We start from the raw sequence: 16,115 nt of genomic DNA on the forward strand, positions 1-16,115 counted from the left end.
GGAAAGAAAGTTGTGGATAAAAGTCCAACAGTGTGCAAGCATTGTGCAACACGTTTGTTTATGCTAACAGCAACATAACCAACATGTCATGCTAACCCCGAAATCCCTCATACTCCGTCAGCAACCCCCGCTGCGCTCCCGACCGGCTGCTCAAAGCAAAGCCTACAGCCTCCGCTGTGGCTCCTCCTCCTCTGAGTCCCTTGGAGGGAGAGAGCATGCGCGAGATGATTAAATTCAAAGCAGCAAAACATACGGAAATGATCCAGGGTTTCCGCGGATCATTTAAAATAATTACAATCCACTATTTTTTGGGGGAATTTTTTCATTAATTTCATAAATTTTTATGGGATTTCGGTGTATCAACATATACCGAATCGAACCGAACCGAAAACCGTGACCACGAAACTATGAATCGAACCAAACCGTGGATTTTGTGAACCGTTCCACCCCTAATACACATGTATCGCTCACATTATGAAACCAAACACAGTGTGTCCCGGGGCCCAGGCATGATTACATGAAGGAAAAAGGTAAGAAAATGCCCTCTCCTGAAAATCTGAGCCAGCGCGGAGCGATTTCGCCGAAGTGGCAGGAAAATTAAGGTGAGCGCAGAACGGATTGTGAGCGGAGCACCCTGGCGAAACTTTGAGCAGCGGCGCAAATGAGCAAACATCTTCCTGAAAGGGGAGTGGGAATTGCGCGGTGCTCTGTTCCATTCAAGTGCTCTGCTCCTCTTATACCAACTTCTTGCATTTAGCCGGTTAGAATATCTCACTCATTTTTTCCTGCATTTGCTCTGTGACTGCCTAAAGGCCGACTTGGTTTAGAAATTCTAGTGTAATTAATTCATTTATTTTCACTGACACGCTGTATCCTCCTGGGGTCGCGAGGGTTGCTGGTACCCATCTGCAGCCGTCTACGGGTGAGATCCACCCTGGACAGGTCGCCAGTCCATCACAGGGCAACACAGAGACAAACAGGAAAAAACCATTCATGCACACACTCATACCTGAGGAGAAATTAGAGAAGCCAATTAACCTAACAGTCATGTTTTTGGACTGTGAGAGGAAGCCGGAGTACCCAGAGAGAACCCACATTTGCTCAGGGAGAACATTCAAACTCCATGCAGAAAGACCCTGGGCTGGGAATTGAACCCTTCTTGCTGCAAGGCAGCAGTGCTAACCACTGCATCACTGAGCAGGCAAAATTTCAGTATTACAATATTTATCAATAATTTTTTTATGTTACTAAATCAAATACCATGCCTGTCATGTTTTTTAGCCTATAGTTATACAGGTGGCCCTACTATGACGCAAGACCTAATTTAAAATTTTAAAACAAACAAAAATATGATCAACAAAATTGTTTACAAAGAAAAACACTATAAATAACTCCAATATTTGAGTGACATTATAAAAATGCTAAGACTAAATGACATTAAACAAAATTAGGTTTCCGGGTTTTTTTTTCTTTATTAGAAAATAATTTCTATCCATTTTTTTGTCTAACTTCAAACCAGCTGCACAAGAGAAGCTGATTAAAAATTGGCTGTGTAGAGCATGGCTCACTAAAGTAATAGCAAATGATCAATAATTTGAGTTTAGTAAGGAAAAAGTTCCAGCTAACAGTAGGTCTGGGAACATTTACTAGGGGGTTTAAAAAAAATATAGGATTCTATGACCAAATAAACTATTTTGTTATTACTTTTAAAGCTAACATTTCCTGCATAATGGAAAAAATAAAAATACTTAATAATAAAATAAAATGTAAAATGCTAAAATACCTTTGTAGCTTATGCATGCATTAACCTAAACCCTAATTTCAGTAAATAGACCTTCTGGGTGCTTCCCATCCTTCAGTTGTAAGGAGTCTGATTTAAAAAAAAAAAAACAGCCCAAAAGTCCTAGTAGGATGCGCTTAACATTTATTTTTTTGTTGGTTTACTTTGTCCTTAACCTTAGCGTTAAAAAAATATTACAGGTAAAAGGGGGCTACATAAAAATATATCATGCATCACACTTTGTGCTGCATGCAGTGTCGAAAGTGAAAATATAATTAATTATCGCAGATACATTTCCATAGCAACCACTTGCTGTCTCCCCGTGATTTGCTGGATATTAGTCTTAACAGTTAAACATAATATTCATCCAGCCATGAGGAAATCTCCAGGTTTGTTTCACCAGCTAAGGTTAAGTTGACCAAACCTTTAGAAATGAAAAGAGACCAGAAAGAGTTTTCAGTGGCCGGTGTTGGATTATCAGACTGACAGGAAAACCACTTTGAATCAAGGAAAGGTGATAAAGAAGAGACGTTTAAATGGGACTTTTAGAGCAAGGTCAGCCTGATTGAGGGATTTCAGCCTGTCTTCATTAAAAACGCTCTGGTTTAAGGCGAGCAGATAAAGTGGGAAAATGATAATGGACTTTATTATCACTGCTTTGTCAAAGGGAGAGTAGTTTGGTCGTAAGTAATTTGCATAGTTTTGTAAAAGAGCTTTTATTCCGATCTCTGCTTTGCTACCCTTTTCCAGTAGATAATTAAGACCATGTGAAACAGCGGGAATAAACTATTTATGTGGATTTTTGATGTTGAGTTCACGGTCAAATTGTGAAACATTCATAGCATGAGTCAATATTCATATTCACTATAATTAAACGAAGGATTGCTTCCAAAAAAAGAAGAGATAAAGATAAAGAAGACGATAAAACCAGGTATTCATTTACCACATTATAGCAGCTTTTTGTTTATGTTTTTCAAATTTATTTTTAGTTTTAATGACGATCACAGGTAGCTCTTTTTGGAAGTTTTATCATCACAGAAATATTGGATTATAACAGGTTTATTTAAACTTTTTATATATATATATCTACTGTAGGAGGGAAAGAAGGTCACAGAAGATGAAAGAGGTCAGTGCTACAAAAGTTTGACTCCCACAACTGGCAACATTTCACTATGCTTAAAAAGGAAATCTTAATTTTGAAAACCTACTCTCTAAATCAGATCGTGCCAAACACAGCTGGTGATTAGGTTCACAGATTTTCAAACATCGTCTTAAAACAAAAACACAAAAAAAAGGGGCCTATTCCTGCCAAGCTCCAACAAATACAGATTTAACAACTAAATTCAGCCATATCTAAAAGCTGATGCATTGCAAGTAATATTCCAGCAGCTGCAAGATTAGGCCATAAAAACAAAAATACACAAATCAAAGAAAAAAAAAAATAAAGGCCTGCAATGTGGAAAGCATTTATTTCCAGGAAAAAGGAACAAAGAATTTGGAGACCAAAAAACGCCAACATGGGATTAATTTGAACACCCGCCCCCTCCTCGCGCGTGCACACACTTTTCTCCATTTTTAATCATCTTAGCTACCATCTAAGTGGGCAAACTCTGGCATAGCAAGGCCAGCAAAGCTATTAAATGCAGGAGAAGTGGTTTCCACAATGGTTTTAAAGCAGAAAGCAATGGGCAGGCACTGAAGCACAAGATTTAATGTGATATGAGAAAAAACAAAAACAGTCCAATTCATCTTTAGGCATTAAGTCCACATAAAATGGATTTAAAACATAATGTTTAATCATCTGCTAACAACTGCTTGGTTGTTATCGTTCCTCACTATTCCTATTCTAGTATAAAAGCAGCAAAAACAAAAATTACCCTGAGGAAGCTTCTTAATTCCTCTTATCCGTTATGAGCCTTGGTGAGGGGATTGTCCCACATAAACACCAGTAAATTAAAAGATAAAAAGTGATTACTCGCAATGTTTTAGTCTTCATTTGCAGGTCTTGGGTATCGTGGGCATGTTTTTCTATTAACATGTGGTTTTATTCTGAATTAAAGAAAAAAATATATAATTTTGCTATTAGAAAGAAAAGCACAGGATGATTTGACTCATCATTAATCCTCTTGTTGTTTTTTCTTCATTCAGAAGCTCAATGTGGCTTTTAAATGCTTCTTCTATCAGCCCAGCCTGTTCTACATTTACCCGTAACACATCCCAGAGATGTAAACAAAATAAATACAGTTTTAACTATTACAATCTGATGAATTCTCCAATGCAATTTTACTTTTGATTGCCTAGTCAATTAGGGCATCCAATTACTTTCTCATGGATGGCTGCATACGCTTGTAAGTGTAGATAAAAGAAACACCAATGGTACCACATTTCATGCAAGAATTCTGATACCCGTTTTTCTGTTTCAATTTAACGATACGGTCTTTGTGAAAGTATTCTCTACCCTTGATCGTTTTGTCACCTTACAATCAGGAATTAAATGTTTATTTTATTTAAATTGGGCTATTATGAACCAGAGCTACACACAGAGCATAATATTGAAGTGGAAAGAAAAAGATGCATGTTTTCTAAAACAGACTTTGAAATCACAATCTGGACGTTTTAAAAAGCAGTATAAATGAAAACAAGTGGCTACAAACTGACAAATTTGTCATTCACCAAGCCATACCATCAGCTTTTTTGCACAGGCTCAACCAAAAATAAATTTCTGGGATTTTTTTTTCTCTCCCTAATCATAATAAGCATACTAAACTACATTGTGTTAGAGGTTAAAATTACTTTTTGAGGGAAAAAATGAGTTTTCATCCTTGTTTTTTCACTCCTCTTTTTCCAATCTGTCTCAGAAATGGGTTACTATGCTACTTTCCCACAGTTATGTTTTTAGGCTTTGGATTTTTCTATAAATTTAGTAATATGAACTTTATGTTTGTGTTTTATTGTACTTAGTACATAGTGCATAACCTACAGACTACTAAAATGCAGATACATAATGTGTGATTATATTTTCCCAGACTGCTCTCAGCAAGTCCGATGATGAAGTTGGACAAATGTTTTAATGGAGAGAATGTAAAACGCATCAAATTCTTCAGAAAAAGTCCTGAAAAAGTCCTTCAATTTGGACAAGTTACCGTTTATGATCCCTGCATACCCCTTACAAATGGAGTCCCCTCCATCTCTCAGTGAGGTCTAGAAGCACAAGCTCTATATCAGGGGTGTCAAACTGGTTCCAGAAAGGGCCGTGAGGCTGCAGGTTTTCTTTCCAACCAAGCATTAGCACACCAGACTCCAGTCATCTCCTCAACTGAGTGCAATCTGAACATGATGACTTGATGAGATGACTGGAGTCTGGTGTGCTATTGCTTGGTTGGAAAGAAAACCTGCAGCCACACGGCCCTTTCTGGAACCAGTTTGACACCCCTGCTCTATATCCAGCCATCCAGCAAAGATCCTGCTACATGGCTGTACATCTTATTTTGGCATTTGACCAATTAGATGAGCCCTTGAATGATATATTACCTACTGGAAATTAAGGTGAAAAAAAGTTAAGTAAAGAAAAAAAAAGGTAAAAAGCTAATAAGACTAGTTAACAATGAAATTTAGGCTTATAAACTAAAAAAAAATGCAAGTGCCAGTATCAGCATTAATGGCTCTAAGGTTATTTTGTACCAAAAAAAATTTGTTTCTTTCACTCTGAGTGTTTTTTATGGATTTCTTAAAGAAGTACTTTTGTTATTTTTCTTAATATATTTGGGCAAGTTGGCGTTTCTAGTTCAAATTATTCACATTTTCAAATGTTCCAAAAGTAATAAGGTGTTGTCCTAGATTCCAATAACACTATTGGCTTTAAATTTTAATTTTCAAAGTATTTAACCGAGTGCTCTATAAGGGGTTAAGGATAAAAAGAAGTACTTTCAGTACCATAGTTACATTTTTTAAGGCGACCTGAATAAATATCCGGCCGCCCTAAATAATGATCTGATCGGATTTTAACGCAGACCAATTTAGACCAGCAGACTGAGGCATGGAGTCACTTGTAAAGACGAGGTAACATTCATCCCTTTAGATTAAATCCTACAGGGAACAAAAATATGTCTGACTCGTTCACTGACTGACCCAATTCACATAGGAAAGTTTAAAAGAAATAGAGTCCATACAAACGCTGAATTTTTACTTGACAAAACATTTAATATATCTCAAATTAAGGTATAGCTTTGGCCTAAAGTTATACAGTGCTGCTTTGAAGAACAACATGAAGAAGGTGGAACTCAGCAGTAGGGCTGCAACTAATGATTATTTTGCAAATTGATTAATCTGTTTATTATTTTCTCGATTAATCAATTCATAAACGAATAGCAAAAGGCTCCTTAAATAAGACTTTTAGCAAAGTTAAACCAGGTGAAACTAAATATTTTCCACCTGAAAAGTTCTGGATAGAGCATACCGACAAGACGAAAAAGTGTCTTTACCATAAATGCAAAATGTTTACAGATCTTTTTTTTTTTTTTTACAATTTTAGTTTATTTCTTCTCCAAGTGGGTCGCTCGATCAGCTAAAAGCTTGTTTTAGAGTCTCTATACTCCAGTTAACGATTAATCGCTTACTAAGTTAGTTAACGATTCATTTAATAACCGATTATTCCGATTAATTGTTTCAACCCTACTCAGTAGATGTTTTAGGCAAAGTTAAAAGCAAGACTCTGTGATGCAGCAATATGTCGAACTTAGAATAACACTGAAAACAGACTGATCGATCACGTGAAATAGCCAAGGAAAGAACAGCATTAATCAGAAGGACCTGCGGAGGTTCAAACCCCCATGTGAGAGACTGTGGATAGCGCAACCATTCACTTTAAGGTAGGGTAGCAAGATGAAAGAGTTTTAAAAACCCAATACTCTAAATCATATAAGGCACAAGGTATGCAGGGAAAACAACAAGAAGTGCTCTGGCCAGGTGACACCAAAGCTAAGTGACCTAAACAGAAAACGCTCTGCTTTAGAGGAAAACTAGCAGCCCTATCGGCCTGACGCCATCAGGCATAGAGGTGGCAGCATCATGCTGTGAAGATGCCTTTCTAAACAACTTAAAAGGCTTTAGAGTAGGGCTGCAACAAATGATTATTTTGCAAATCGATTAATCTGACGATTATCTTTTTTATCAACCAATTAATAATTAGTTAGCAAAAGGTTCTTTAAAGAAGACTTAAGAAATTAATCCAGGTGAAACTTTTCCACTTGAGGAGTTCTGGATAGAGCATATTGAGTGACGAAAAATATATATATTTTTTTAATCCTAAATGCGAAATATATATATTTAAAAGTTTTGGTATAATAATTCCTTTAAGTGGAATTCTCTATCATCTAAAGGAATGTTTTAAACTCACGACACTCCACTTGACGATTAATCAATTACTGAATTAGTTGACAATTATTCAATTATTATTTATGTAAGCTCGATCAAAGCATATTTTAACATTTTAAAACGGTCTAGTCAAAGTCTGGAGCGGTATCCAATAGGAAATCTGGGATTAGACTTTTACTTTAATTAACAAACACATAATTCATCGCATCTGATCGTATTTAAGGCATTATGCTAAGAAGCATGGGGAGAGAAATTATGAAAGCATTCAATTATAAAATGAAAACCAAAGCAATAACTGCCCTTCTATCTATTTAAAAAAAAATAAAAAATAAAAAAACATAACACATATGCTCTACCGTCTCTTATTCCATCACAGCTAATATAACCATAACACATTTTGATTGTAGTTTAATAGTGTCAGTCAAAATAATATTTATGTGGACAAAGTTTTTAATAAAGCACTAAAATGCGTTGCTTTTTTTGTTCCCCACTTTTCTTGCACACCTGGGCCTTTCAGACTTGCACAGGATGTGACCCCTGTTATCAGACTGGCTGCAGAGGAGGAAAGCGTACCTGCGCTGCTGACACTGCTCTCCACACGGGGTCGTTTGTTTTGCTGACCCTGCTCCTCCGCAACCTCAGACTCCCCTTTCCGACTCCCGCTGCCGCTCTCGCTCTCATCCAGCTTCCTCTTGGGGAACATCTTCCTCGCTGCACACATCAGGAGAGGAATTAAATTAAGAGAGAGACAAAAAAATAAAAAATATAATGAAGTGAAGGGGTTCCCAGATGAAATTATGCTATGATTAAACAGAGAAAATTGTGGGGATGGAAAAAAAACCAGGACGACTCTCTTACTGCAAATGTAGACCAACAAAAAAGGAGAGAGTCACAGATACGTACTTTGGTAATGAAAACACTAATTCCACCCAGAAAGATATTATGCAGCCAAGCAGCTTGCAGTTCCAGTGTAATTTCCTCTATAATTGTATGCAACAGAAGTGCTTAGGGGCAATTTTGGTTTTCGTTCCACATCTGCCTCTGTTTTGCTTCTTGTTAAGATCCTACCAAAGGTAGCACCTTCGTTGTTGTTTTTCTTCCAGATATCATAATGAAAGCATTAACCCGGGACATTAAGAATGCAATTTCAGGTCAAATTAGTGTGTTGCTTTATTGCGATGGCTTCCTCGGCTGTGATGGTGGCAGGCACGCCTGTTATCGGGGGGGAAGCATCGAACGCTGAGAGCAAACAGTGCAGCCACCAAAGAGAATGAGCAGAAAAAAACAAGGATTATAAAGTAGAGAGCTGCTTTCCTTAATGAAAACAAAGCTGAAGAGCTATAAAAGCTGTAAGGAGCATACATTTTCTGCCAAGAAAGCTTGCCTTGCTGGCAGTGGCGGCTGGCCAATAGAGCGTGCCGCCCCACCCACCCAATGACCCTGATTGAGACATATATATATATATTTATTTTTTTTATTTTTTTTTATTTAATCTTAAATTAATATGTGAAATATTTAAAAATATATGTATGTATATTTTTTAGATGACTAGCGTCATGTCATTTTTCATCAGATTGGGTGCAAAAATCTTTGCCCATTGACTCTGGTTAAAAGTTGTACATGCACAGTAGCTCCTCTGCAATAGAAAGGTTTAGGAGAGGAGAGAGGATTATCTTGAGATAACCGATAACATACAGAGAGAGAGAAATTACGCAAGCAACATCCTTTTTCAGTACCTAGCTAACTGCATGCAGCGATGCTAGCGCTTTATTCTGTTGCCTTGACTACCTGACTCCTTTTTTAAACGTCAGGATCTGATCCAGCATGGATAAAGACAGGTAGGACTGATTTAAAACACTTTTTAGAAAAGGCAAAGAAGAATGTTTTTCCTCTCCACTGTCGCTACAAGCATGCTTATTGAGAGGGATTGCCTTCGAGTCAATGAGTCGATGCAATCAACTGGTTTTCCTTAGATAGAAAACTTTGAATCAATTTCGCTGCATGACCTGGTGAACCATAAAGCGCCTTGAGATGACATGTGATGTGAATTGGCGCTATAGAAGCAAACTGAATTGAATTGATTGAGCAATCTGGGATTCACATGGTATTCACATAATATAGCGTACCTTTTCTAGCCGTTTGTTAATTGGCATAGTTGCTCTTAAAAAAAAACACATTCTCAGAAAATTGTTTTTACATATTAAAAATTATGAAGCTGACTAATAGCTTCTCCATTATTAAACTGGTATGTTATTTTTTTCATGTTTGTGACACAATATTGGACCATTTAAAACACAGATCTATCTTCACAAAGCCTCAGAAGGGCAAGATTTATGCACAAAAAATAAACCTGTAGATGAAATTACGTTTTGGCTTTGTGAAGTGTTTTTATAATGTTTTTTGTTGTTGGCATCCATATAAATACACTGGTGTAATAACTTAGTATATGTTTGATTGGTTTTTGGCAAATGTCTATTTTGAATTTATAATTTATTTATAAGGAATAATGCATGCAAAAAGATCCTTTCCAACCTATATTTAATACAAACAATGAAGCAGATACAACTACAACTCCCCTGTCGTTGAATGTTTAAATCACATTTGCTAACAAAGGCTTTCAAAAAAATAATCCCTATAAACATCTATAAGCTATTCAGGAAGGAAAACTTCAGAAGGGAACCAACTGAATCAGTAAAAAAAAAAAAAAAAAAATCAGCAGCAATAACAGGACAGCAACACTGCTGGTTCGGTCCAGTCAGCAGAGAGAAAACATTGCAAGAACAACGCATCAGTAATAACATTATTATCATAATGCAAATACTTGCAGAAATAAATGATAAAAGCTGGAGGGGGAGGTTGTGATTCAGCAGATAGGATTAATGGGAAACACCATCGTGCCTAAAGGTTGTCAATGAGAGACGGTCCAGGGAGGCGAAGAATAAATGAAACAAAAACAGTCCAGAGCCTGGTAAGCTCCTTCTGTTCAACAAACCTTTAATGAATGCGGTTTGAGATTAATGTCTTGTTTCTCTTGTCAATTTGAAACGATGACTATTGGCTCTCATTAGGCTGCTGCTAACGAGTGATCGAGTCGAGCAGCTGGAGGAGGAAAGAAATGTCCAATAACCTGTCGGGGTCAAAGTTCAAAATGTTTCCACCAAGCTGAAGTTTGGTTGAGGGTTCAGAGATGTGGTTTCACTCTCAGTCATAAACAGGTCGACATTTCTGGGAGGCTTTAACGCCACTTAGGTCAAAGGTTACAATTTAAATTCAAATTCACAACTTCCACTGGACCAATCTTATCGCATAATGCCCTTTCAGTTGAATCATGTCGTCATAGGTCTGCCTGCAGATTCAGGTTCCTTCTGGTGCTGGAAGCCGACCGTCCATCCCAGTCTAGGAGCATCCGACGGATTTTCTGTTTCAATTTCTCTCTACATAACTCCATCCATCTTCCCATCAAACTTGGCAAGTTTTGCATGTCTTTGCTCAAGTTAAACGATACACACCATGATGCAACCACAGCTGTCTTTTAAAGGGGAAGTACTGCGTTATTTGGGGACAGAAAAAGTTTGAGCATTTTTTTTTTTTTTGATGAATTTCTGTCCCCTGCCCGTCGTGTTCCAAACTTAGGTTGCAACAAACAACTCAATTTCTAACAGATCAATCAATCCATCATCTTTAATTAACAAATTGGATGGAAAATTTGTTTTTTTTTAAATCTGAGAATATTTCTTATTTAGAATTTAAATCAATTGAAGCTAAAACAACTTTATTTGAGGGGTTCTGAATGGAGCAGATCTGCTGTGCATTTTGGGTTTAATTTTCTGCTCCGAGTTGTTTTTTTCTTTCAGCAAAGATTTTAGTTTGTATATTAATTAACGATTATTTAATTACTAAAATAGTTAACATTTGAACAAGTGGTCTGTTTCAGCCCTACAAACAGCAAAGTTGATGCTGTTTTCTCTGCCCGCTCTTCCACCAGTGTCAGTTTCACCGTGTTTTTCCTGTTTTAGATCATGCAGTAAATATTTCTTAGTGGGAAGTTGAAAGCTTAGGATATTGTTTTAGAAACTAACCTGCTTTAAACTGCTGCTGTGCTTCTTGGTCTTCTTGATGTTTGCTCGATAAAGCTCTCTAGTAAACCCCTGAGGCCTTCCCAGAACAGAAGGATTGATTCTGACATTGATTTACACGAAGAAGGATTCGTCTCATAGCTCCATTTACTACTTAAGTAACTTCTGAAAGCAGACGTTCGCTTTGGGTTTTATTTAGGGGTATCAGAATAAAGGCAACTTATTTTAGTCAAACATAATTTCCCACTTTAACTTGCATTATCTGCTACTTTGTGTTTGATTTTCATAAAAAGACCCAATAAAAGAGGACTGAGGCACCAATATAAATATCTCCATCTGTCCACTATCAACAGTACATAAATGATAATGTAAAAATTAGGGCTGCAATTATTAAGAAGCTACGATTATTTTACACATCGATTAATCTGTCAATCATTTTTTTGATTAATATCGATTAATAATCAGATAGCCAAAGGTTCCTTACAGAAAACTTTATAAGAAATGAAACCAGGTGAAATTAGAGAAGTTCTGGATAGAGCGTATTGACAGACTAAATACTTATTTTTATCATAAATGCAAAATTAATATATATTATTTTACAATTTTGGTATAATTACTGCACTAAGTGGGTTGCTCTATCAGCTAAAGACATGTTTTAGAGTCTCTATACTCCAGTTAAATAATCAACTAAATTAGTTGATGATTATTTCAATAATCTGGATGGATATTTTCAGCCCTAATATAAATTGATTGACACAGAGACATCTGGACAGAAATCCTGGCTAACCTTAATTTATAATGATGAAAAAGTTTTTCCACGTAGAGCACTTATAAGGATACTAATCTCCTATTTGTGTCAGTGTGAATTACAAATAGAGACTAATATGTAGTATAAATGTATTAAATTATGGCAGAATTGCCTAAGGAAACAAAAACAGGCCGTTTGTCCTCCGATCATATTCTGCAAGGAGCAACAGGTTTAGTCCAGTGGAAGGTAGCAGGCTGCAACGGCCCCTAGAACAGCTAGAAAATTCAAAATCTAGACGAGTCATTTTTTCTTAAAATAAGTGCATTTTTTCTTGAATTGAGGAGGAGGTAAAAGAGACATTTTGCCAAAGGAACAAGACAATTTACATTTAAAATAAGAAAACGCAATTGCATTGTCTTATTTCAAGTTTAATTTATCTAAACATCTTATTTTAAGAGTAAAAATACTCATTCCATTGGCAAATTATCTCATTTACCTACTCAAATTAAGGGTAAATACAATTAATTTAAGACATTTGTTACTTATTCCTAGATAATTTTCCAGTGTATAATGATTCCATCACTCTAAATCAACACGTCCAGCATATTTGACCCATAACCTCCACAACCAACAGCATTTACTTCTGTTTTTGATTTAAACGCTTACATGAATTATGCAAGATCACCTGATGACATTAAACTCCATCAAGGGGAGTAGCTGCCTAGTGGTTAGGGCATAGGGCTTGGAATCCTGAGGTTGTTAGTTCGAGCCTGAATCCCACAGCCTCCACTCTGGGTTCCTGAGCAAGACCCTTAACCCCCGATTGCTTCATGGGCGCCATACGATGGCAGCCCACTGCTCCCCAAGGAGATGGGTTAAATTCAGAGGTAAATTTCTCCAACGTGAGATCAATAAAGTTCAATTATTATTATTATTATTATCAACATGAGCAGGTTGAACTCAACCATCAACTCATTTCTCTTTTTTTTTTAGAGCAAATTTATTTCAACCAGCATGGGAAACTCTATAACAGCTGTTTTTAACAAGGGTTGTTATTGAATGAGAGTAATTTATGAAGAAATGTACAAAGACCTAACTGAATATCATTTTTAGTGTCTTAATTAAAAAGTCCTCAAGCAATTGAAGAGATGTATTAAAACTGAAGTTGCATTCAGCAAATGAGTGACTGAATGGATATGCATAAATATGATTACAGAGAAACATGTATAAATGTGTTGAGTATAAATATAATCCATGTACACATATATATAAATATCATGAAAGGAAACACAGATTGGATACCGACCTGTTTTGCGCTTCACAATTCCAGAAGGGGAGATTGAACTGGGAGTGCTGGGCGTCCCTGGAGAAGCAGAGGAGGCTGGAGTTGCTGGGGTTGCTGGGGTTACAGGCGTAGATATAGCTGGTGTCGGAGACAGTGGGGTGGGAACAGCCTTAAACACATCGTCCACCTGAAAACAAAAGGATAAGCAAGCATTACAACTTTAAAAAGTAAGATGACTTTAAATGCTGCAAAGACCAACAATCCCATACATGCATCTAAAGCTGCAAGAAACTTCTACATCATTTCATGTAATGCAATCAATTTTAAACAACATAAAGAGGAAAAACAGAAAACAACACACACTATCAGGCAGTAGAAATAAGTATTTTTGTGCAAGATGCTTTGTGCAACCCACATTGTGAATTTTTAAGACCCAGGCGCATTTGTTTGCAAAGAGTGTGATGCAAATATTATCTGCACTGGTAAACAGGCTCCAGCGGGCCCTACCGCAGCTTATGATGTGTAATTTGTTTCTGTGCAGGCAGAGCGCAACAACAAACAGGTGCCTGTATAATATCCGACTTCAGAAAAAAAGAAAAATCTGATTTACTGTAAGGGTACAAGGACTGAGGGCATATTTAATGCAAAAGCTTCTCTGCAGATGACCCAATTTTCTACCTAGGGGGGGATTAAGCCAGGAAAACAAGCCAATGCACAAAGTGCATTCAGATCAGATATTAGTCGTCCTTCGGAGACGCCACAGAGTCGTTTCAAACAGCCTCCAAAAACACACAGCTTGTAGTTTTAATGAATTAAGCATCACAAGAAAATGCTGGATCTATAAAGCAAAACTATTCAGAAGGTTATTTTTCTAAATCCTCTGTTTAGAGATTTTTTGTGATGACAGAGAAAGTAAGAAAACAATTTATAGATAAGAGGGTTAAAAAAAAACAAATAAAACTTTAGCTTGCAGCCTGGAAACCACCTCTTAACCTCTTCTAATTATGCCTCTGTTTTAATAATGACTTGTTCCGGGGTTATTTTCACATGAACTGTTGTTTTCACAAACACACCTTTGAAACTGGTAATAAGACATGACGCCAATTTAGCTGCTGCTTACAGGGAGAAAAGTAAGGCCCTGCTGATCAACATGACCCTGATGGAGGCAACGGAGTTGTTTATCTCACATTAAAATGCAATTAGAATCCAAACCGGGAGGAAAAGAAAGCTGAAATGGTAAAGCTGCATTAGAAAAGGAAAGAAAGGGAAAATATTTGACTACAAATTGATTTTGAAACCTTTCAACCTAAAAAAAAAAATGGAAAATGGAATAAATTAGGTTTGAAGAGGGTTTGTTTGTGTACCCTTTTTTTTTTTCCTGGATTAACCGCGACCTTGTTCAACTAAAAGACAAGTCTGTTTCTCAGCAGAAAGTGGAGCTTTTTCCTGCGGCAGGCGGGATGCCCCTCATCTCCTGACCCTGTATGTTATCGGTTATCTCAATATGAATACAGGGTGTCTGCTTTGGGAACCACCAGCTTTCATCTTTATTTTTGCTAATGATGTGCTTCTGAAAATGATCTCCAGCGTGCACCAAAAAAGTTTGCATCAGGTCAGGAGGAAACCATCTTGAGAATCAGAGATAATACCATCAATCTTTACGATCAGAGATGATAAAAATTTCAACCCTGATCTACTACCTGCAGGTAGAAGGCGACTCTGTTCAGGTACTATGTGGCAGTACGCTGGATCTGGACAGACTGACCAGAAAGTAATCTGTACAAACAACACTAAGCAAACTATCCTGAGCAGAAGATATGGATCCTAACCTAAATAACATGATCATACTCTGAGCATCTATAACCAGGAAGCTTCCTAGACAGGGTGGCTGGACTCGACCTTAACGCACATAGAGGAGCTCTGCTGCCTGGTAGGAGGACTCAGTCTGGTTTCTGTCCACATTAGGGCTGAAACTATTAATCTCATTAATCAGGATTATTTGATTACTGAAATAATCGTCAACTAATTTGGTAATTGATTAATCGTTACCTGGAGTATAGAGACAGTAAAACATGCCTTTAGCTGACAGAGAAACCCACTTAGAGCGGTAATTATACCAAAATTGTAAAAAATAAAAAATAAAAACATTTTTCAAATAAGATAAAACAAATCTTTTTCGTCAATCAATATTTTCTATCCATAACTTCTCAAGTGGAAAAGTTTTATCTGGTTTCATTTCGTAAAAAAATCTTCTTCAAGGAACCTTTGGGTATCTGATTATTAATCGATTAATCAAAAAAATTCTTGACAAATTAAATTAATTAGCAAAATGCTTATTAGTTAGAGCCCTAGTCTATATCAAAAAATAGCAGACCTCTGCTTCGTTTTAAGGAACATTTCAGAACAGCTCCAATTTCCCATAATGTGCAGCAGGGTTTCAGTGTGTGATACTCATGACCATCTTCACCAAAATGTCAACAAAAAACACATATTGGGGAAGTAGGAATAGTTAATGCATAAAAAAATCTGTTCCATTAAGCAGTTATGAAAAAAGACCTCTAATAAACCACTGAGACAGAAAGGAAATAGCAGAGGTAGGAGTCTGGATTCTGCTCATTTTAATAAGTGGAAACCAATTATGAGTCAAAGCAATCAGCTGGTTGGATCAACTCAAAAAAAAAAAAACAACATCTAAAGTGGCCTACTCAGAGCCTGGATTTAAATCATATTAAGACGCTTCTATTAAACCACAAACAGGCGTTCATGCTTAGAAACCCTCCAATGTGCCTGAACTGAAAACTATTTCCAGGAATGGATGAGCGGCTTTTTTTTTTTAGACATAATTAAAGGAAT

At 36.7% G+C, this 16,115-nt stretch overlaps 1 protein-coding gene across 1 annotated transcript in view; it reads right to left on the reverse strand.

The window, feature by feature from the left end:
• lig1 (ligase I, DNA, ATP-dependent) overlaps positions 1 to 16,115 on the reverse strand; it is a 101,060-nt gene that overhangs the window by 78,724 nt on the left and 6,221 nt on the right. Inside the window, exons 4-5 of the mRNA XM_015387230.1 lie at positions 13,284 to 13,449; positions 7,727 to 7,864 (exon numbers count right to left, since the gene is read on the reverse strand). Coding sequence (XP_015242716.1) covers positions 7,727 to 7,864; positions 13,284 to 13,449 — 304 coding nt within the window. The remainder of the gene's footprint in view (positions 1 to 7,726; positions 7,865 to 13,283; positions 13,450 to 16,115) is intronic.

This window comes from Cyprinodon variegatus, unplaced genomic scaffold (assembly GCF_000732505.1).
Source record: "Cyprinodon variegatus isolate N-32 unplaced genomic scaffold, C_variegatus-1.0 Scaffold17, whole genome shotgun sequence".
NCBI classification, from domain to species: domain Eukaryota; kingdom Metazoa; phylum Chordata; class Actinopteri; order Cyprinodontiformes; family Cyprinodontidae; genus Cyprinodon; species Cyprinodon variegatus.